Raw genomic sequence first — 21939 nt, forward strand, 5'->3', positions numbered from 1 at the left:
GGACGGTAGAAGCCGCTACAACAGCACCACCCAGCACTAGCGTCTGTGAAGCCACCATCTTGCCTAGCACGAAATAAATCATCCCGTTCAAGAATCATCTCAATGGGACTAAACTCATTTATTTCCACCAGCACGCACTATTCCGTAGGATCGCATCACCAGATCGCAAAATCTTCCAAAACGCACGATCATCAAAGAAGGCTCTCGATGAAAGGTTTATCGATTCTTGAAGCGCCACTGTTTGCTGCTGGTGCACTGCACACGCGTGTGAAGAAGAAAGAGGCAAAGTTTCCACCGCCGGCAGCGGTCATATGAGAGTGTGTGTGTAGTGAGACGTGGACAGCCGTCAACCGTGCACACCGAGGGTCAATTGATGACGGTCGATGCAGTTTTATGCCGACAGTGAATTGTTCAAATCAGCGGTCTGCAGCAGTGTGGCAGTCACACTCGTAATGTTCAGTGCTCGAAAGCGAGCGGTCGAAAATCGTCGTATCGACGGCGAATGATAAGCAGCAAAGAGGCCCTTACCTCATCGCGTCGTAGTCCAGCAAGTGCGGCAGCAAAAGGCAGCGGTAGTAAGCGTAGGGTAGAATGATAAGGTAGGCCTAGATATTAGGAACACCCTTGTAAATCGCAATGAATACAATATGCTAAGAGTAAACACATTCCCCATAGATTCTTATTGGCTGCCCGAGTATCTTACTGACATTGAGTGCGCTTTAGCCGGGCAAGAAAGAAAAAGGGAATAGAGCTCGTTCACCCAATGAGTAGAGCATGGCATTTTTTTCTACATTGTTGCATTTATATGATCTTTTGAGTAAATTTGTTGAAGTTGTGTGTCATTTATACGGCACAACGTCTGGGTAAAGGGAAAATCGTAATAGTATTCCTTCAAAGTTTGCAGAAGGTAATAATTAAGAACAGTGGTGTAAAGTGAAGTTCTTGAAGCAAAATCTTTTGGTGTCTTCCAGATAGCTGCTTATTTCGGTCAGTGCGTCTGACAATTTTGCGATTCTCCCCATTTGTCGGAGCAGATATTGAGCCAAAAAAAAAGGTAATTTTAATTTACGATTAGAATCTTGCCGTCGACTATTATTCGCCATTCGCGTTGGACTTCCAGCGCGTAGGCGCTTTTTTTGTACGGGCTGGAATTGTGTGACGACCAGCGGAGTCGAATTGGGGCTTGTGTGTCCGCTAAGGCCCGCATTCCGAGGTAGTCAAACGGAGGGGAGTGAAGTTCGTTTAGTTAGTCGAGCGAAACTCACCCGACAGTCGCCTAAAACTGTCGATAATACCACCATTTCGCTACAACCCCCCTGGTGGTCAGGTGTCGAGAGCGCGGTTCCCGTACGTCACCAATTATCGTACGCTGAACCGAACCCGAACTGAGAATTAGTAGCTTTCTTTTAGTCCTCGCCCGGTGAATCGGAAAGGTACGTGAAGCCGGGTCGTAAGGGAAAGTGGGCTACTAGTTCGAGGGAACGGTTATTCCGGACGCTCTCAACGGTTTCAAATCGGAAGCCTTCCGTCCAACCGCCACTCCCTCCGCACCTTTAGTTAGGCCATTTTGACACAAGCTCAAGCCGCCATCGTGTGGAGCTTCGAACGCCCACTGACAAGCCGCCGGTACCACAACGCCATCGCGACAGCTGCGTCTTCGGCACACCGCCGGAAGAATCTTCGTCTTCAGCACACCGCCGGGAGAACCTTCGTTTTCGGCACACCGCCGGAAGAATCATCGTTTTCGGCACCCCGCTGGAAAGTCTGCAGCGTTCGGCACTCCGCCGGAAAGCCCTGCGTCTTCGGCACCCGCCGGAACCCGTCATCGCTACCAAAAATCCTGCGCAGGTACGTGGAAACTTAGATAATCATGGCCATGAAATAGTTTCCCCCTTAGCTAGTACAGATATCCCGTCCAACCCGAATGAAGTGGTAGAATAATAAATTTGTTGAATTTGAAGCTCTGAGAGTCAATTGATTTTGTTTCGGCAGTTCCGTGAGAACCTGCTGTTCTCTTTTACGTTTCCGTTATTCCGTTGGTAGATTGCACCTCAGACTTCTATTCCTCTTTTGATTTTGCATTTATTGTTGAGCGAGCTTAAGTGATTACAAGGTAACCAGGGCAAGGGATTTAAGGTGGTTTTCCAGGATTCAGCGGATGATTTTGAACATTCAGCCAGCAACCGTTCGAGGATTTCCCCTGAGGAATTGTTTCCAAAAATAGTCGGGCAAGTCAACAGACTGGTGGTCTCTCGTACGCGAGAGTGGCGCTAAAGCCACCACACCCAAAACAATTCTGTATTACATTCTTTGTATTAAGCATTTTGTATCAAATCTCGCATTCAAATCGATCAGAGAATGTCATACTTATTAATACATCTCATTGCATTAAGTCGGTTTATTTGGTTTCGATCAATACATCCAAACGAATCTCGTTGGCTCCTCCTAGAACAAGTATATGAAGCGTGTCCAGCAATAAAACTTTAACCCACACAATCTTCCAGATTCCGTTTAGCTTGATAACGGAAAAGGACACAAATATGCATGGTGCTTATTCCACTCGTATCACTCATTGCTATCCCTGTTACCCTTCCACTTGTCACATCCGCATAGCATGAAGCGTGGATTATGATTGCCTTTGGTCGCATCGTTACTCATCTGGTAAATAGTCCAGATGGTTGGCGCGCGAGTCTAAATGTGCTAAGAGTGGAGGGTCCGGGTTCAATTCCCGTCTTTGACCGAATTTTTTTGTATGGTTGCTGAGGTTGGCGAAGTATACATCATTTCACTCCTCGATGAGGGGAGTGTAAAATTAGATTCAATGTAGACACACTAACACATAACCAGTTCTTATTTTCTCGTGACTGGAGACCTAATACAAGGGCCTGCCGTTTACTTAATACAATCTGTGCATATGTCGCAAATTATGACAAACTGTACGCGAAACTAATGCGAGATTGCAATAAAATGTTGCAATCTCTGGTTGGGTGCAAGGTTTAATTAATACCCTCAGACGATTTGCGAACGGTTACAATTTCTTCAGTAATTCTTCCGGAATTACCAGCAAAAAATCCTTCCACAAATCTAGGTCAAAATTTCAGGAATTTTCTTGAGAATTGCTAACGGAACTCCTGAAGGCTATTCCGACATTTAATTTGTCCAAGAATATGGCGGCGGTCTGACGATAGAGTGTCGACGACAACACTGATCAAGTGAAATTGATCAAGTTTTCGCGGCCGATTGTAGCAGCGGCTAACTGTTTAATATTCCTACAGACAATGATTCATAAAAACATTCTTGGACAATCAAAAATGCTCAAAAGGAAATTTACATCTAACATTGTAAATGTGAGAATTCCATTTATTCGGGTTCATGGCGAGGAATGGGTACAAAATTCAGTTTTGCTCACTTACGACAAACGGAAATGCGTTTCTCATTCTAATTTCAAAAATTATTTGAAATTTCTCCATTAAAATTTCGAAAATTGACACTGTATTGAGTCTAAATATTTCAATAAAAATAAATTGAAAAATGTACTCAAAATGGAGAGCTTTAATATATTTGGGTCTTTTATCATGTTGATTTAGCATTAAAAGCATTAAAAAAGCCCAAATACCTATAGTGTTGTATACCGATCGACTCAGTTTGAAGAATTGAGGTGATGTCTGTGTGTATGTGTGTGTGAATGTCTGTATGTGTGTGAGCAAAAATGATCTTAACTCTTTTTGAGGTACTCACCCTAAATCTATTTACTCGCTACAAGTTTCATTCCTTAGATAATGTTATTCCTTCTTCTTCTTCTTCTTATTGGCCATGGTTCCCAATAAAAAATGGGCTGGATCGGACTATGGGCTCAAAAGTTATGATCAAAATACATATTCTTATAGTGCTCGAGAAAGACAACATTGTCACAATTCCGTTGGTTTTGTAGAATATGACAAAAATCGATACTATGCTGAAATTTGGTCCCAAACCCCATTGTAGCCGCAGAAAAAATATTTTTCTTATCTATCTATGTTTTTATGTTGAATTCCACCATTTGTTGTAGGATTCATAATTTGGGCTAAAATACCTCCTTTTTCCTATCAGGCATTTGGTTGTTTTGATGTAAAAAATGATATGCTTCCTTCTTTCGAAGAATGCATTTGCCCTGCAAATTGTAAGATAGAATATGATTGCATTTTAACCGTTCAGCAAGCGTGTGCAACTGGAACGTTCATACAGACTCGCTCTTGCTTGAGTATTAAAAAGCAAGCATTTTCTCCTCTCTATGATTCTATATTTGAAAGCATACATCAGTCTTCTCTAAAATAGAACATATGGTCCGGAGCTCCATTGCATTATATAGGGGAAATGATGGCTTCGGTAGGTTTTGTTCTATTATTGTCAGGGGGGTTTTCTATAACTAATTATTCTCAAATTCAGCCTAAACATTCTTTGCATACTTACTTACTTGATACTTGATGGGCTACAGCTCTTCGATGAACCTACGCCGAATGGAGTATCCTTCTCCACTGGACTCGATCCTGGGCCAATCGCTTCCAGTCGCCCTGAACATTGAGCGCCCTCAGGTCCTCTTCAACTGCAAAAAGCCATCGTGTACGCGGCCTTCCACGAAGCCTGTGGCTTTTTCCGGGTTCTCTACTAAATATTATCTTCGCTTGACATTCTTCCGGCATACGAACAACGTGACCAGCCCACTGTAGTCTGCCGTGTTGTATAAGCTTAATAATATCCAGCCCTTTATACACCTGGTACAATTCGTGATTCATGCGACGCCGCCAGATACCGTTCTCCTGTTTACCCCCGAGTATTGTCCGCAGCACCTGACGCTCGAACACTTCGAGAGCTCTCCGATCAGCCTCCTTTAACGTCCATGTCTCATGGCCGTATAAAGCCAACGGAAGCATCAGAGTAGTATACAGCGCGAGTTTTGTTTTCGTTTGCAGACTACGGGACTTAAGCTGGTTACGAAGTCCGTGATAAGCCCCATTTGCAGCTGCAATACGCTTTTTCGCCTCGCGGGTAACATCATTATCGCACGTCACTAATGTTCCAAGATACACAAATTCTTCTACCACTTCAAATTTTTCACCATCCAGCACCATTTCGCTACCACCACCACTAATGAACCCACGTTGATTGCCAGCGACCATGTACTTCGTTTTGCTGGTATTGATCGTGAGTCCAATCCTCACTGTCTCCCTCTTAAAAGGCTCAAAAGCCTCTTCCACGGCACGGCGATCAATTCCGATAATATAGATATCGTCCGCAAATCCTAGGAGCATATGCGATTTTGTGATAATGGTACCGCTTCTTTGCACACCAACTATCCTAATCGCTCCCTCGAGCACTATATTGAACAGTAGATTCGAGAGTGCATCACCCTGCTTTAATCCATCTAAGGTAACAAATGACGTCGATATTTCATCCGCAACCCTCACACTTGATTTCGATCCGTCCAACGTTATACGAATCAGCCGTATCAGTTTCGCCGGAAAACTATGTTCAAGCATAATTTGCCATAATTCATTCCGTTTCACTGAATCGTACGCCGCCTTGAAATCAATAAACAGATGATGTGTCTGCAAGTTGTACTCCCGGAATTAATCGAGGATTTGTCTCAGGGTAAACATTTGATCCGTCGTTGATCGGCCCTCACGAAAACCTGCTTGGTATTCGCCGACGAAGGACTCTTCAAGCGGTCTCAATCTGTTGAACAGAATACGGGACATAATTTTGTACGCCGAATTAAGGAGGGTGATTCCTCGGTAATTGGCGCACTCCAGTCTGAGCCCTTTTTTGAAGAGAGGACAAGTGAGGCCGTCCAACCAGCAAGCAGGCATTTCCTCGTCTTCTCATACTTTCGACATAATATGGTGCAGAACTTCATAAAACTGCTCACTGCCATGTTTGAGAAATTCAGCCGGGAGCTGGTCCTTCCCCGCAGCCTTATTGTTTTTCAGCTCTTTAACAGCTTTTTAACCTCATCTAGTGTAGGTGACTCCACAGCTTGTCCATCGTCGCTAATATTTATTCTGTTCACCGATGCACCGTCACTTCCTCCATTCAACAAAGTCTCGAAGTGTTGCTTCCACCTGGCAGCCACTTCAGTTTTATCTGTCAGCAAATTCCCTTGTTGGTCGTTGCACATGACGGGAGATGGCGCTGTCTTTCTCCGCACGCCATTGACAGACTCATAAAACCTCCGCATATCGTTCTGCTCCATTTTTTCCTGCGCCTCACTAATAACTTGTTCTTCGTACTCTTTTTCTTCCTGCGGTGGGTTCGTTTTTCGGCTGCTCTTGCTTCCTTGTACCGATCTCTATTCGATCGGGTACCCGACACCAACATCCGGCTTCTGGCAACGTTCTTCTCGTCTGTCACTCTCTGACACTCCACATCGAACCAACTCGTCCTGGGTCGCCTATGTGCAGTGCCTACCACTTCTCGTGCTGTTGTGCTCACCTCATAGATCGTTGATGTTGTTGCTAACGTTGATTGTACTTATCCGTTCGTCGAGCTTCTGGCGGTATTCAGCCGATACTTCTTCCGCCGACAATCGCTGGATATTATAACGCATCGTTCGCTGTGATCTTTCGTTCGATACAGTTGACAACCGTGATCGAATTTTACTGACAACGAGGTAGTGATCAGAGTCAATGTTCGGACCTCTGAATGTCCGCACATCGATAACATCCGAGAAATGGCGCCCATCCACCAGAACATGGTCTATCTGGTTGCAAGTTTCACCATTTGGGTGTCTCCAGGTGTGCTTTCGGATGTTCTTTCGTGCAAAGTAGGTGCTGATGGCCATCCTTCTGGCAGCAGCAAAATTGACTAGCCGTAGGCCGTTGTCATTGGTAGCGGAGTGAAGGCTCTCCCTACCGATTATGGGACGGAAAAAGTCCTCTCTACCGACCTGAGCGTTAGCGTCTCCGATAACAATTTTCATTTCACATTCTTTGCATATCGAAGAGTATTGTGGCCAACAGAGCCGTAGGGTGGCCTCCCGGCGCCCTTGGCAAGACATTATTGGGCGCCCCTTAATATCTTGCAGATGTTCTAAACATAGAGCGCGTTAAAATCGAGATGATTAAAAATCAAGTAATTGCGAGGTGTAAAATTTCTTTATGAATTCCTTAACTATTTTAGGGATAGGAAGCAAGATTTTTTGGATTCCATAAACCTACGCAAATAAAAATAACTTAAACCGGTAGAGCGCAGATTCTCGACAAAAAATCCGAACTTCCTTGTTTTGAATTCATGCACTATTGGTTAATAAAATGTGTGCTTGTCGGTGCTTGGAGCTCTATCGGACCTAGACGAATAAAAAAACCCTACTTTGGAGTAGATTGGATAACGTTCAGAAACTCCATATTGATTATGAAAATCCAACCCTAGAGTGGCTTGGTCGGTGGTTTCAAGGAACTACAGGACTTTCAATAAAATTAAACTCTGTAGTGGTAGATGGTCGGAGTAACGACTGGACCAAGTCATATCAAGAAAAATCCAATTCTGGAGTGGGTTGATAAATGGCCAGAAATGCAATCGGATCTGGTAGTAGTTTGGTGCCACTGGTGGAATTGCTTGGACGAATTCAATTCAACTTTGAGGTAGGTCAGTCGCCATTATTATTGAAATCCCTCGATGCAGATTTTTGTGTTCAGTATGCTGTTAGATAAGTGATGTCATTCAAAATACTGTGTTTCGCCATTAGCGTATTGAAAAGTCCTACAACAAGACTGTTTATTGTTATTTCAGCATAAACTGTCTTTCAAGTCTTTAAAGATTGAAACAAGATTTGTTTTGTTCAAAGAAGTAGTCTTGTATGGCTGCCATTATGTTTTGTACTATTGAGTTTATTGGCAGCCATACAAGACTTATTTTTTCGGTCAATGATAAACCCAATTATAACCCAATTATAAAGACTGCGTATGCAATGTTTTAGTTGTTATTACTTCCTTATCTGTCAAATAAATGATGAAAAAGACAGTGAAGGCGATGGGCACAAATCCCAGGAATCTGGCACCCCCAATCCTACTCACTACGTTTGACAATAGCCAACATCTTTGTGTTTCCCATTGTTCGGTTGAAATTGGGTTTTCCACTGACGATTCTATTTTGTAAACAAACCACTATTCCGAATTGATTTTTTCCAAATTATTTTTTAATTATTTTTCGAGAACTTGAACGAAAGTATGAATCGAGGTGTATTTCAACAAGAATATTGATGTCATTAATACATTTTCATATTTCGATCGGCACCAAGCGCTCTACTTCGCCAATATTTAAAATATATTTCCAAAAGCAGATTTTCGACGACTATGATTACGCCTTCGTATTAAATTAATCGATGATTTTGATGCTGGCGTCAGAAACATGGCCGCTTCGCAGACCCCTGACAAATCTTCTAAATTGAGGGAAACGTGCCCCATGAGCAGACGTTATGATCCCAGTATTATTTATTAACAGAAATGGGCTCTCTGGATACTAGTCAAACGGTTGATTACAGAATCGTTAAATACCGAGTAAATCCTCTAATCGTGAAATCCTTCTTTTTGGCGCCCCCCTAAGGCCTGGCGCCCTTGACGGGGCCAATCACACGCTACGGCGCTGGTGGCCAAACATAAAATTTGGTCAACAAAAACCCCTTCTGACAAGAATAGAACAAAACCGGCTGATGGCGTCAGTTTCCCTACCAAAAAACTAAGCTCGATGCATAGAAGTGATATCTTTTTGAATGAGCATTTTGTGAGAGAATTAGAATCCTTTTCCCAATACAAGAGCCTAGGGAGAAATGCACATTGAGCAAGTTATCCTGCTAACTCTTACTTTCCATATCTTAATTCTTCTTTTGTCGCGTCGTACAATCCTGCGTCCTATTATCACGTACTGTCCATATGGCGAAAACAAATAAAATAAATAAATCGCTCGAGAAATCTGATTTATAATTCACATGACTTTAATAAAAATTATGCCAAATGACCATTATGCCAAACGATAATGGCCAAATGATTTTATGCCAAATCAAGGATCAAGTGGAAAATAATTATCAAATTTAATGTGAAGGAGGACCTGGAAGTCTTAAAAATACGAGAAGACTGGAGAATCATGGTTCAAGATTCTCAGCAACCTCGTAGTGACGTACAGTAGCCATCCTGGTTTCAAATGAACAGACCCTTACTATGCACAGAAGAAGGATTGTTGGATTTTAAATGTTGCTTCACCATTAGGAGATAGTATAGCAACAAAACAATTTTATTTTAACATTTTTTAATTCTCCCAAATCTCGAATTCCCTATCTCAGAAACACCTTCGAAATAGTTCAATGTCTCAATTAGTAATCTGCAAGGCGTTAAATCTAGCTCTGGTTTTTCTACGGTATCACAGGTCTCCATAAACATTATTGAGAAATATAAAGAATTCCTGAAAAGCCTAGAGTGGTTTAGTAGCTTTCATTTGTAATATGCGACTTTTCGGAATTTTCCCATTTTAGTCTTCCACAGAACAACCACCTGATGCGAATAATTTTGTTCATCAGCATGTGCTACTTTGGCACTTCTAGTTATTGTCCTATCTGAGACAAAAAAAAATCATTTGATTCCCAAGTGCAAATCCAACAGATCGTGCACCAACTGTGCTCGACTGTGACGTGAGGCTAGTTGAAAATTCATTTCGTCTGGATGAAAGGAATCAAAGTTTTATCCCTCCATCATGCATCTGCGCTTCTCCCCCCGCTATTTCAGTCATGTAATCAAGGTGAGAGAGGGCAAAAGTTGCACTCGAAATGATCATAAGATGTAAAACAGTCACGCGGATGAATCTTGATAAGCTTTTGAAAACTTACATTCTCTTGATTTTTCTATGGTTTGCGTTTGGATTGGGCTGCTGCGGGTCGAGTGCTCTGCTCAGCTACGGTGCATTATCTCGGGCGAAGCCGCCGCCAGTTGAAGAAAAGTTCTGAAAGTGGAGAGAAAAAGGTCGAACCGATTGATTAGTTTCCGAACTGATTTTATTTTCTTGGCAATTGGAAATGAGGGCACCCAGAAGGTGTGGGTACGAAAGTTTTCTGTTTGATTTAAAGTAGTTGAGTTGGATGAAGGTGCAATTGGAATATAAATTGAGCATGTGTTGCCTCAAATAATACCGGTCGTACTGCTAAGAAAGATCGAAGCAGATGCTTCAAACTGTCAGTCTTTAATGTATTGATTGGAACCAGACTTGATTTGAGAGCACAAATTCAGGATGGTCGAGTGGATATAAATTCGTAAGAGACAGTAATCCTCACGCAGAATGAAATAACTTTGAACAGTCTCTCCACACGATCCAATCTGTGATGACTATAAAATTGAATATTTTACCAGAATGTTTTCGCTTCAATTTTCCGAGCGTGCAAAAAATGTATAAAATCTGCTTCAAGCATTATTACCCATAGGAGCAACAGGACCACTTTACCATCAATATTTTCTTTTGTATTCCATCGCCGTTGTCATTGCGATCTCTCACTGTTTTCCCACAATCCGAAAAAAAAAATCAACCACCCGGAGGCATCCCCGCCGTCTTCTCCGGTTTCGCATCCAGCCCCACTAGCAGACACGTGTAGATATCCGTCAGAATGGCCCGGCGAGGAAAACGTGAAAATATTTGCAAATATCGCTCACCCCAAACCCCGCACCACTGCACTGTTGTGACGTGACTCCGTTCCTATCGGAGGAAACTGTCAACCCTCCGAGCTCTCCCCCTCGCCGCAGGATCCAAACACACGGAGCCCGGGCTATGGCGCTTCTGATTTTCCTCTCGATTTACACGTTTAGGACGTCATTCACAGCCATAAAGTGCCATTCGGCCACGAAGGTGTCGACAAACGGCAGGGAACAAAAGACCACAGCAACCGGCCATGCGGACCGTCCCGACCCGACGACCGGTGCGGTGTGGTTCGAAGTGCTGGACGAATCTCGGCTCGTCAAAATTCAGAAAATATTGTCCCACTCCCGCGACCATGACGGCAGCATCAACGACGACAACCGTCCGGAAATGGGCAGGAATAAAAATGTTTTGAAAGCATTTTGATGTCAGTGAATGGGACCTATGGTCCCAATTTTGGAGCCCCGGGAAGTTTTACATGATTTTTTCCCCGCTTCTAAGTAGAAGCGGAAAACTGCAACATCAGCTCGTTGAAGGACAGTGGGCACGTGAGAGTAGAATGGCGTGACAGTGGTGAATCGGTTTTGTTAGATTGTCGTAGCTTTTAAAGAAACAATAAAGAAGGCTAAGATACATTTTATCTAAGCATATGCGGTATTTCGAAAAATTTCGTTTCAGGTGGTTCGAAACGAAATTCCGCGGAATTTCGCGGAATTTGAGCAAGGCGAAATCTGATTTCTTGATTTCGTTTCGTTTCGTAAAATTGCAAAAATTTCGCTAGAAAAAACTAGCTTCAAACGAAATTTAACGGAATTCCGCGGAATTTCGAAACAAATTCAAACTTAAACCAGACTTTATATTATCAAAAATTTTGGCTGCGCCGCTGAACAAAATGGTAAAGTTGTTTTCAAAACTTTAGGTTATATTTTTTTCTATTAACGCTTACCACATAACCCCATTCTTAGTCGACAAATACGTATGTAGTTTTCTTCTATAAAACGTCTTCAGTGTTTCCAAGATTCAAATTTAAATTTGATAATATTTTTTTACTATTTGCACAATATGAATGCGGAATCGATCGTGGGACGGCAGCTAGTCCGGGAGAACGCGAAGTGAAACAATTCTACCTCGCGTAGCAGAAATTTGTTTAACCAGTGTGCAATCGATCATGTTGATGTTGATCACGCCAGCTAGTGTTGGAGAACGTGAAGTGACAAAACTAATGTCTGCATCGAAGGGCACAAAATTATTTAGGCGGAATCGATAGTGTTGTAAAAGCTTATTAACCTTTGTCTGTGCTTTGGGGTCAATATGACCCCAGGCCACTTTGAGTGGCTGCCATTTTTTTAGTTTTCAGCCGATTCTCCTAATTTTTGGTAGTTTGGTGAAACTCGCCGAGATCTGTCTCCTAGGTGCAAATTCGCTTGAAAAGTCTTGAAAATATGCGCTACAATGTACTTTTTTCAAAAAAACTTACGTTGTCTGTGTTCTGGGGTCAAATTGACCCCATATTGAAATTACTATAACTTTTTTATTGTTTTGTCAATTTTGGATTTTTGGGGCTGTTTTGAAAGCTAATTCAATCATCTTTTAGGTCGTTACCAAAGATTGACTATAGGTGCGCGGGTACATCGCGGGGAGGTGTTTTCGTGAAAAAGGGTACAAAACAGTGATTTTTCATGCTTGTTTTACTTATATGTGAAAATCCTATCCTATCAAATTTGTGCGATAACAATATTTACAATGGGGAGAATTCTATATATCGAAATATCTTGAGTAGTTTAAGATAATGAATTCAAATATACCACGACCTAGCGGCCAAGTTCTAAACTAATCAATGCCTCATGCCAAAGCACACGCCTTCCTGCATAACCTTTTTGAAAAGGTGCAGTTCAAAATGGGTAGGATTTTCAGATATAAGTAAAACAATCATGAAAAATTACTGTTTTTGTACCCTTGTTCACTAAAACCCCTCCCCGCGATGTACTCGCCCACCAATAGTCAATCTTTGGTAACCACCTAATAGATGATTAAATTATCTCAATTAATTTACATAATACATAATTTAATAAAAATTCCGCGGAAAAAAAATTAAAATTTCGTTTCGTTTCGAAAAATTTCGAAATTAATGAACATTGATTTCGTATCGTTTCGAAGTCTCGAAAGTAAATCTATATTTCGTTTCGTTTCGATCCGAATCAACATCGACATTGTAAATTTCGTTTCGTTTCGTTTCGTTAGGAAAAAATGTGTAATCGCATACCCTTAATTTTATCATAGAAATGCAAATTATTCGCTCATTGAGGTTAAAACAAAACAGTCGAAAATGTCTATGATATTAATATCTTTAACTTCGAACTTTAACTACTTTTCGATATATGTAAGTTTATTTCAATTCTAAAATAATGAAATTATTTTTTTTAATTTGAAAATAGCCATAATTCAGATACTACTGTATTGAATTTTTTTATGCATCATCATTCTGGCGTTGACCCTCGTCCATTGTCGTCGGTTGGAACGAAAGCGAAGTATTTCGAGGATTGTACCCAAAATTGAGCTCGATGACCCGCACGAAGTATAAATCCACATTCTAAATGACGTGAATGTGACGTGGCACTTTTGTCAAACTGACATATTCGCTTCACGCATCTCCACAGTTGAAACTCATCCCAAAGTTGGTCATTTGAATATTGACCTTCAGCTTTATACTCGATTAACCTTCTTTACATGTCAGAAAAATAACAGTTTTATGCAATCCAAATGTTATCGGACCGGTCCGACTTCTTCAAATCGAAATAAAATGAAATTGGTCACTGGGGGAATCCCCCACCTGCTGTTGCGCTAGTCCCGATTAGTCTGAGCAGCTTCCCAAACCGAAAGGAAACTCTCCGTGTGGTAGACTTCTTGCCTTTACCGGCCTTGCTTCGTCGTGCCACCGACTACTGGTGCGATTTGAAAGCTCAAAGGTCACCCCAGCCCGTCCGCCCGGTAATCGGAAGGCAGGCAATGATGGCCCCATATTTTATCCCGGCCGCAACACAAGTACAAATTGAGGACACCCCCATAGCCGGAAATCCATGAGTCCCAGAGGAGTCATAATTTTCGGTGTGAAATTGCCAACAGGGAGGAAGACATAAGAAGAGCGGAAGCGAGAAAAAATTGCTTATCATGCTGTTTGGTGCCCACTGTTTGGATCAGTACACAAACCAAACGGAGTATTTTCCAAAACGAATAAGCTTTAGAAATGAAAAGGGCTGTGTAAATAATCTAAAAATGCCCTTAAAATAATAACTGAGAATTGTACCCGTACTACTTCTTTTAGCTTAGCTAAAACCAGAGCTTCCCAAAAATTTGGGTATGCGATCCTCCTAGCAAAATTCTAAATGTCTCGTGACCCACCTATGAAAAAAATGCATTTTACCAAGTAGTATTAAGCATTAATTGAATCAGAATGTCATCTGTTTCGGCTTCTTCCACATAAGAAATATTCACGTTACCTTACATGTACAAATGCAAATAATGACGAACATGATATTGTTTGTCAAAATGTTAGCGTTTTTATTTTACTTACATTTTTATTTTACAGCTTTTAGGCATAAATGTTTTCTAAAATAGCGTGGTGATGGATATTTAAAATTGAAAGGAGGCTTACGAGCCTCTTGAAAGGAGACTTCCGAGCCTCTTAAAAGGAGGCTTCCGAGCCTCTTGAAAGGAGGCTTCCGAGCCTCTTGAAAGGAGGCTTCCGAGCCTCTTGAAAGGAGGCTTCCGAGCCTCTTGAAAGGAGGCTTCCGAGCCTCTTGAAAGGAGGCTTCCGAGCCTCTTGAAGGAGGCTTGAGCCTCTTGAGAGGAGGCTTCTGAGCCTCGTGAAAGGAGGCTTCCTGAGCCTCTTGAAGGAGGCTCTGAGCCTCTTGAAAGGAGGCTTCCGAGCCTCTTGAAGGGAGGCCTCTTGAAGGAGGCTTCCAGGCCTCTTGAAAGGAGGCTTGAGGCCTCTTGAAAGGAGGCTGAGGCCTCTTGAAGGAGGCCTGAGCCTCTTGAAAGGAGGCTGGAGGCCTCTTGAAAGGAGGCTTCCAGGCCTCTTGAAGGAGGCTTGAGCCTCTTGAAGGAGGCTTCCAGGCCTCTTGAAAGGAGGCTTCTGAGCCTCTTGAAAGGAGGCCTGAGCCTCTTGAAAGGAGGCCTGAGCCTCTTGAAAGGAGGCTGGAGGCCTCTTGAAAGGAGGCTTCCGGAGCCTCTTGAAGGAGGCTTGAGGCCTCTTGAAAGGAGGCTTCCAGGCCTCTTGAAAGGAGGCTTCTGAGCCTCTTGAAAGGAGGCTTCTGAGCCTCTTGAAAGGAGGCTTCTGAGCCTCTTGAAAGGAGGCTTCCAGGCCTCTTGAAAGGAGGCTCTGAGCCTCTTGAAAGGAGGCTTCTGAGCCTCTTGAAAGGAGGCCTGAGCCTCTTGAATGGAGGCTTCCAGGCCTCTTGAAGGAGGCCTGAGCCTCTTGAGCCTCTTGAAAGGAGGCTTCTGGGCCTCTTGAAAGGAGGCTTCCAGGCCTTTGAAAGGAGGCCTGAGGCCTCTTGAAAGGAGGCTTCCGAGCCTCTTGAAAGGAGGCTTCCGAGCCTCTTGAAAGGTGGCTTCCATGCCTCTTGAAAGGTGGCTTCTGAGCCTCTTGAAAGGAGGCTTCCAAGCCTCTGGAGAGGAGGCTTCCAAGCCTCTTGAAAGGAGGCTTCCGAGCCTCTTGAAAGGAGGCTTCCGAGCCTCTTTAAAGAAGGCTTCCGAGCCTCTTGAAAGGAGGCTTCCTAGCCTCTTGAAAGAAGGCTTCCTAGCCTCTTGAAAGGAGGCTTTTCGAGCCTCTTGAAAGGAGGCTTTTCGAGCCTCTTGAAAGGAGGCTTCTCGAGCCTCTTGAAAGGAGGCTTTTCGAGCCTCTTGAAAGGAGGCTTTTCGAGCCTCTTGAAAGGAGGCTTTTCGAGCCTCTTAAAATAAGGCTTTTCGAGCCTCTTGAAAAGAGGCTTTTCGAGCCTCTTGAAAGGAGGCTTTTCGAGCCTCTTGAAAGGAGGCTTTTCGAGCCTCTTGAAAGCAGGCTTTTCGAGCCTCTTGAAATGAGGCTTTTCGAGCCTCTTGAAATGAGGCTGAGGCCTCTTGAAAGGAGGCTTTTCGGGCCTCTTGAAAGGAGGCTTTTCGAGCCTCTTGAAAGGAGACTTTTCGAGCCTCTTGAAAGGAGGCTTTTCGAGCCTCTTGAAAGTGGGCTTTTCGAGCCTCTTGAAAGGAGGCTTTTCGGGCCTCTTGGAAGGAGGTTTTTCGGGGCTCTTAAAAGGAGGCTTTTCAAGCCTATTGAAAGGAGGCTTTCGAGCCTTGAAAGGAGGCTTTTCGAGCCTCTTGAAAGGAGGCTTTTCGAGCCTCTTGAAAGGAGGCTTTTCGAGCCTCTTGAAAGGAGGCTTTTCAAGCCTCTTGTGAGTAGGCTTTTCGCGCCTCTTTAAAGGAGGCTTTCGAGGCCTCTTGAAGGGCTTGAGGCCTCTTGAAAGGAGGCTTTCGAGCCTCTTGAAAGGAGGCTTTTCAGGCCTCTTGAAGGAGGCTTTTCGAGCCTCTTGAAAGGAGGCTTTTCAGGCCTCTTGAAGGAGGCTTTTCGAGGCCTCTTGAAAGGAGGCACCAGGCCTCTTGAAAGGAGGCTTTTGAGGCCTCTTGAAAGGAGGCTTTTCGAGCCCTCTTGAAAGGAGGCTTTCAGGCCTCTTGGAAGGAGGCTTTTCAGGCCTCTTGGAAGGAGGCTTGAGCCTCTTGGAGGAGGCTTTTCAGGCCTCTTGGAAGGAGGCTTTTCAGGCCTCTTGAAATGAGGGCTTTCAGGCCTCTTGAAGGGAGGCTTTTCAGGCCTCTTGAAGGAGGCTTCTCGAGCCTCTTGAAGAGGCTTCTCAGGCCTCTTGAAAGGAGGCTTTTGAGCCTCTTGAAAGGAGGCTTTTCGAGCCTCTTGAAGGAGGCTTTTCAAGCCTCTTGAAATGAGGCTTTTGAGCCTCTTGAAAGGAGGCTTTGAGCCTCTTGAAGAGGCTTTTCGAGGCCTCTTGAAAGGAGGCTTTTCGAGGCCTCTTGAAAGGAGGCTGAGGCCCTCTTGAAAGGAGGCTTTTCGAGCCTCTTGGAAGGAGGCTTTTCAGGCCTCTTGGAGGAGGCTTTTCGAGCCTCTTGAAAGGAGGCTTTTCGAGGCCTCTTGAAAGGAGGGCTTTTCGAGGCCCTCTTGAAATGAGGCTTTTCGAGGCCTCTTGAAATGAGGCTTTCGAGGCCTCTTGAAGGAGGCTTTTCAAGCCTCTTGAAAGGAGGCTTTTCGAGTCTTGAAAGGAGGCTTCTCGAGGCCTCTTGAAAGAAGGCTTTCGAGGCCTCTTGAAAGGAGGCTTTGAGCCTCTTGAAAGGAGATTTTTCAGGCCTCTTGAAAGGAGGCTTTCCAGGCCTCTTGAAAGGAGGCTTTGAGCCTCTTGAAAGGAGGCTTTCTGAGCCTCTTGAAAGGAGGCTTCCGAGCCTCATGAAAGGAGGCTGTCCGAGCCTCTTGAAGGAGGCTTTTCGAGGCCCTCTTGAAAGGAGGCTTTCAGGCCTCTTGAAAGGAGGTTTGAGCCTCTTGAAGGAGGCTTTTCAGGCATCTTGAAAGGAGGCTTTTCGAGTCTCTTGAAAGGAGGCTTGAGTCTCTTTAAAGGAGGCTTTTCGAGGCCTCTTGAAAGGAGGCTTTCAGGCTTCTTGAAAGGAGGCTTTGAGGCCTCTTGAAAGAAGGCTTTTGAGCCTCTTGGAAGGAGGCTTTCCGAGCCTCTTGAAAGGAGGCTTCTGAGCCTCTTGAAAGGAGGCTTTCCGAGCCTCTTGAAAGGAGGCTCTGAGCCTCTTGAAAGGAGGCTTTCCAGGCCTCTTGAAAGGAGGCTTTCCAGGCCTCTTGAAAGGAGGCTTTCCAGGCCTCTTGAAGGAGGCACCGAGCCTCTTGAAAGGAGGCTTTCCGAGCCTCTTGAAAGGAGGCTCGAGCCTCTTGAAAGGAGGCTTCTCTGAGCTCTTGAAGGAGGCACCAGGCCTCTTGAAAGGAGGCTTTCCAGGCCTCTTGAAGGAGGCTTGAGCCTCTTGAAAGGAGGCTTCTGAGCCTCTTGAAGGAGGCTTTCTGAGCCTCTTGAAAGGAGGCTTGAGCCTCTTGAAAGGAGGCACCAGGCCCTCTTGAAAGGAGGCACTGAGCCTCTTGAAGGGAGGCTTTCCAGAGCCTCTTGAAGGAGGCACCGGGCCTCTTGAAAGGAGGCTTGAGCCTCTTGAAAGGAGGCTTTCCTGAGCCTCTTGAAGGAGGCTTTCTGAGCCTCTTGAAGGAGGCACCGGGCCTCTTGAAGGAGGCTTTCCAGGCCTCTTGAAAGGAGGCTTCTGAGCCTCTTGAAAGGAGGCTTCTGAGCCTCTTGAAGGAGGCTTTCCGAGCCTCTTGAAAGGAGGCTTGAGGCCTCTTGAAAGGAGGCTTTCCGAGCCTCTTGAAAGGAGGCTTTCCGAGCCTCTTGAAAGGAGGCTTTCCGAGCCTCTTGAAAGGAGGCTTTCCGAGCCTCTTGAAAGGAGGCTTTCCGAGCCTCTTGAAAGGAGGCTTTCCGAGCCTCTTGAAAGGAGGCTTTCCGAGCCTCTTGAAAGGAGGCTTTCCGAGCCTCTTGAAAGGAGGCTTTCCGAGCCTCTTGAAAGGAGGCTTTCCGAGCCTCTTGAAAGGAGGCTTTCCGAGCCTCTTAAAGCTTCTTCAGGTCAGCAACTTGAGGATCTAGGATTTTATTATACCTGTATTTTTTGCGAGACTGGACGGAACAAACATCACAGGGGAAATCTTACTGGATTTGATATTTTGTTCATCTGTGCTCAAGAACTAAAATCATTACCTAGATATATGTCGTCCTGGTATAACGAATAACGAAAGCCTAATAACATTAGGATGATCTTTGAAATAGTTATTACCTCCGAACAGTAAACCCGTCCTGAAAACCCCTGCCAACAATAGAACAAAACCTGCCAAAGCCGTCATTCCCCCTATTTCAGAACTTCATGATTGTTCCATTCCATTTGTTGGCACTGCCGACTTGGCAGGAAGCTTACTGTTTTCACTTCGAAGATCTCAGAAATTTACCAAATGATATTTTCTCAAATTTTGATGATTTCTGAAACTTTTATTTGGGGAACACCAACATCATCAGCTAAGCGACGGATACTAAGCGAGGCTGTTGTTCTGATCCCCTCCAGCGAAATAGTTTCCTGATTCGGTAGCTTTTGACTAGCACTGCTGGTTACTGGAGCTTCTTCAAAGTTTATATTACCATGGGATTGTCCATCTTCCTCAAGACCCATACAGGAAGCCTCCGATGGCAGCGGATGCTTCTCTTTTATATGGCTTTTGAGAGAATATTGGCACGCATACCGCATATGAAAATCGCTAAAAGTGCAGCGATAAAACATTGCATCCATCCGAAAATGCCAGTTTTGGATATGCCAAGATAAGTGATGTCCCAAACCTTCGACATAACCGGGCACTGGTCGGCAAATTATGTAATCGTCAAGGTCTAGAGAGAAAATAAAATATCAATGTGGAACTGTATTCACATTTCCTTCACTTCTACTTCGCAATGATCGAGGCGTTGAAAAATAGTGTCCATTGCTCACTAAAAGAGATTTTTCAATTCGCCTACAATTTTTGAAACTTGTAACTTGAACTCATGCAGATTAGCCATAAATTCAAAATGGTGGCCTTCGACAGAACTGACAGATAAAATTACAGTTCGTTTGGAAAAATTTAACGAAAACCCAGTAAAATTAATTGTATTACCGATTACACAGTAAAAATATTACCGAAGTGAATTGATGACAGGAGAGAATTGCACATTGCGGATCACTTCGGTAATGAAGATAGCAAAGTACAGTAAATAATTTTAGAAATTCCCGAGTTTCAGTTATCTATATTGATATTTTCCATATTTTCAGTTATTGTAGGTAATATTGCGGAATGTTCGTCAATTTTATAATTTTGACGGGCAAACTCAGCTAAAAAAAGTACCGAACATCGAGTATGCGATTAAGTGTGTACGGACTTTTCTTATTTAATAAACAAATCCAGATTTATTCAAGATTTGCATTTCATTTGCCTCCGTTGACGATTATAACCTTTGACCAGCCAAAGTAGGGCTTTACTTAATATGACTGAGTCTAATATCGTTTATGACGAATAACGTTTCTGACTCACTCGAGGTTTGGATTTTACTGACCTAACCAGATCCAGTAGTGGTTCCAGATCACCGACAGACACAATCCAGAGTTGCTTTTTAATTGTATTGATTCGAATAGCTCTGATAGCGATTTCGACCATCGATGACGCATTTCTAAGAATTACACGAATATTTAGACATCCACCGCTGCCAGAGCCGTAGCGTGGATTCCCAGCGCCCTAGGCGAAATATTTTGATATACCATAATTGGATACCCTCAAATAAGTAAGGAAGCTTGCAGAGTCATGGGCATTTTTGGTTCTTCATATTGAATCTGTAAAAGCATCCAGAATGGGTTGGAAGATACGGAAAAAGTTCTGATTTACATATTTGGAAGCTTATCTCATTTTTTTATATATACTTTCCAATGCACATGCAATTTTAAAATTTGGGGAGACTTCATCCTCTTTCTATGATATCTACGCAATAAACATTTTTTCTTGTCAACCCTTCGTCAAATCTGTCAAATCTACAAAAAAAAAAAAAATAGAAGCCTGAGAACAGATTAATATTTTTTTAAATTTTTTCGCCAAATTTTTGTATAGGTTACTAATGGGGGATCAAGTATTCCCATATTGAGGCAATAACTTCAAATCCAAATATCCTAAAGCTTTAATGGAATGTTGACATTTTCATCAGTATAGATCAGAGCTTCCCAAACTTTTGGGTATGCGACCCACCTAGCAAAATTCTATATGTCTCGCGACCCACCTAAGAAAATATGCATTTTACCAAATAGTATTAAGCATTAATTGAATCAGAATGTCATCTGTTTCGGCAAGTTTTACAAAAATATTCACGTTACCTTCATGTGCAAATGCAAAAAATGACAAACATGATATTGTTTGTCAAAATGTTTTTATTTTACTTCATTAAGGGGACAGCTTTTAGGCATAAATGTTTTCTAAAATAGCGTGGTGATGAATATTTAAAATAGAATGTGGTTCGAACTTGAAATTATGTTCCTGAAAAAAATGATCAAAAGGTTCGGCATTCGTGCTGCTATTAATATTTGTTCTACGCGACCCACCAACAATCCGCGCACGACCCCCCTGGGGGTCGGGACCCACAGTTTGGGAAACCATGGTATAGATCATTAAGCATATTTTTAGCTTTGTGCTGTGAAAAAACGAAAGCTTTGGTGATTGTTATGAAAAGTTGTTTAAGTTTTGCGTGGCCGATGAAAAAAAAATCTTTGGTAAAGTCAAAACATACAAACCGCCCTGCAGAACAAATAAGGTTGTCAATCTAAAAAATAACTCACCACATAAAGATCATTTGTCTAGACTGCCGTAATCTGAAAAAGTGACGTATACGCCATTTTCCAAAAATGGTGTTAACGAGTACTACTCATTGAGCTTTTTAACACAAAAATGGAAAACATGCATGTTGTAAAATGGCTGTTACGTCACTTTTCCAGATTACGGCAGTAGAGGATCTATACTAAAAATACGCTAGAACAAAACTACTTTAGTTTTCGATAAAACAGGGGGTGATCAAGTCTCCCCGGGGATCAACTGTCCTCCCCTTCCCCTATTATTACACGTTCAATTTTACTTAGAAATAAGGGTCGCCCTACGGCTCTGGGTCTTAGCTTATGCAACGATTTGCGGCAGTATGCTGAAGATTGTATGATTTGGCGTATGGTTGCATGTTCCGCTAGGAGTAGAATATCGGTGATAATCTGTTGAATTATTTACGATAGAGAAAATCATCGATTAAGAGAAATCGATATATGCAGTCACGCCTTCGTGACACTAAACGAAAAACATTACTCGAGTATGCCAATGTTGTGTCAAAATAAAATTCATTCTTCAAAATTAGGATGAACCAAACCATCTACACTGAATCGCCAAGACATTAACAATCCCACGCTCCCACCGGCTTATTCTTACCGAATCCAGCCCAAGCCTTGCCCTACCAGAAACGAGCTTAATTTGCTCCATACCTTGAAGCCACAATAAACTGGATGGATATTTTCCTAGGCATACCGCCGAGCCCACTATTTTGTCGAGCGCAATTCAAACATTCGGACTTCGACATTCTTTTCGAAACAGTCCGATCCATTTTTTTTCATCTTCTGTACGGATTCGTT

At 43.2% G+C, this 21939-nt stretch overlaps 1 protein-coding gene across 1 annotated transcript in view; it reads right to left on the reverse strand.

The window, feature by feature from the left end:
* LOC134222887 (uncharacterized) overlaps positions 1-21939 on the reverse strand; it is a 636084-nt gene that overhangs the window by 143781 nt on the left and 470364 nt on the right. Inside the window, exon 2 of the mRNA XM_062702033.1 lies at positions 9851-9963. Within this exon, the coding sequence (XP_062558017.1) occupies positions 9851-9852 (2 nt within the window). The 5' untranslated portion in view covers positions 9853-9963. The remainder of the gene's footprint in view (positions 1-9850; positions 9964-21939) is intronic.

This window comes from Armigeres subalbatus, chromosome 1, assembly GCF_024139115.2.
Source record: "Armigeres subalbatus isolate Guangzhou_Male chromosome 1, GZ_Asu_2, whole genome shotgun sequence".
NCBI classification, from domain to species: domain Eukaryota; kingdom Metazoa; phylum Arthropoda; class Insecta; order Diptera; family Culicidae; genus Armigeres; species Armigeres subalbatus.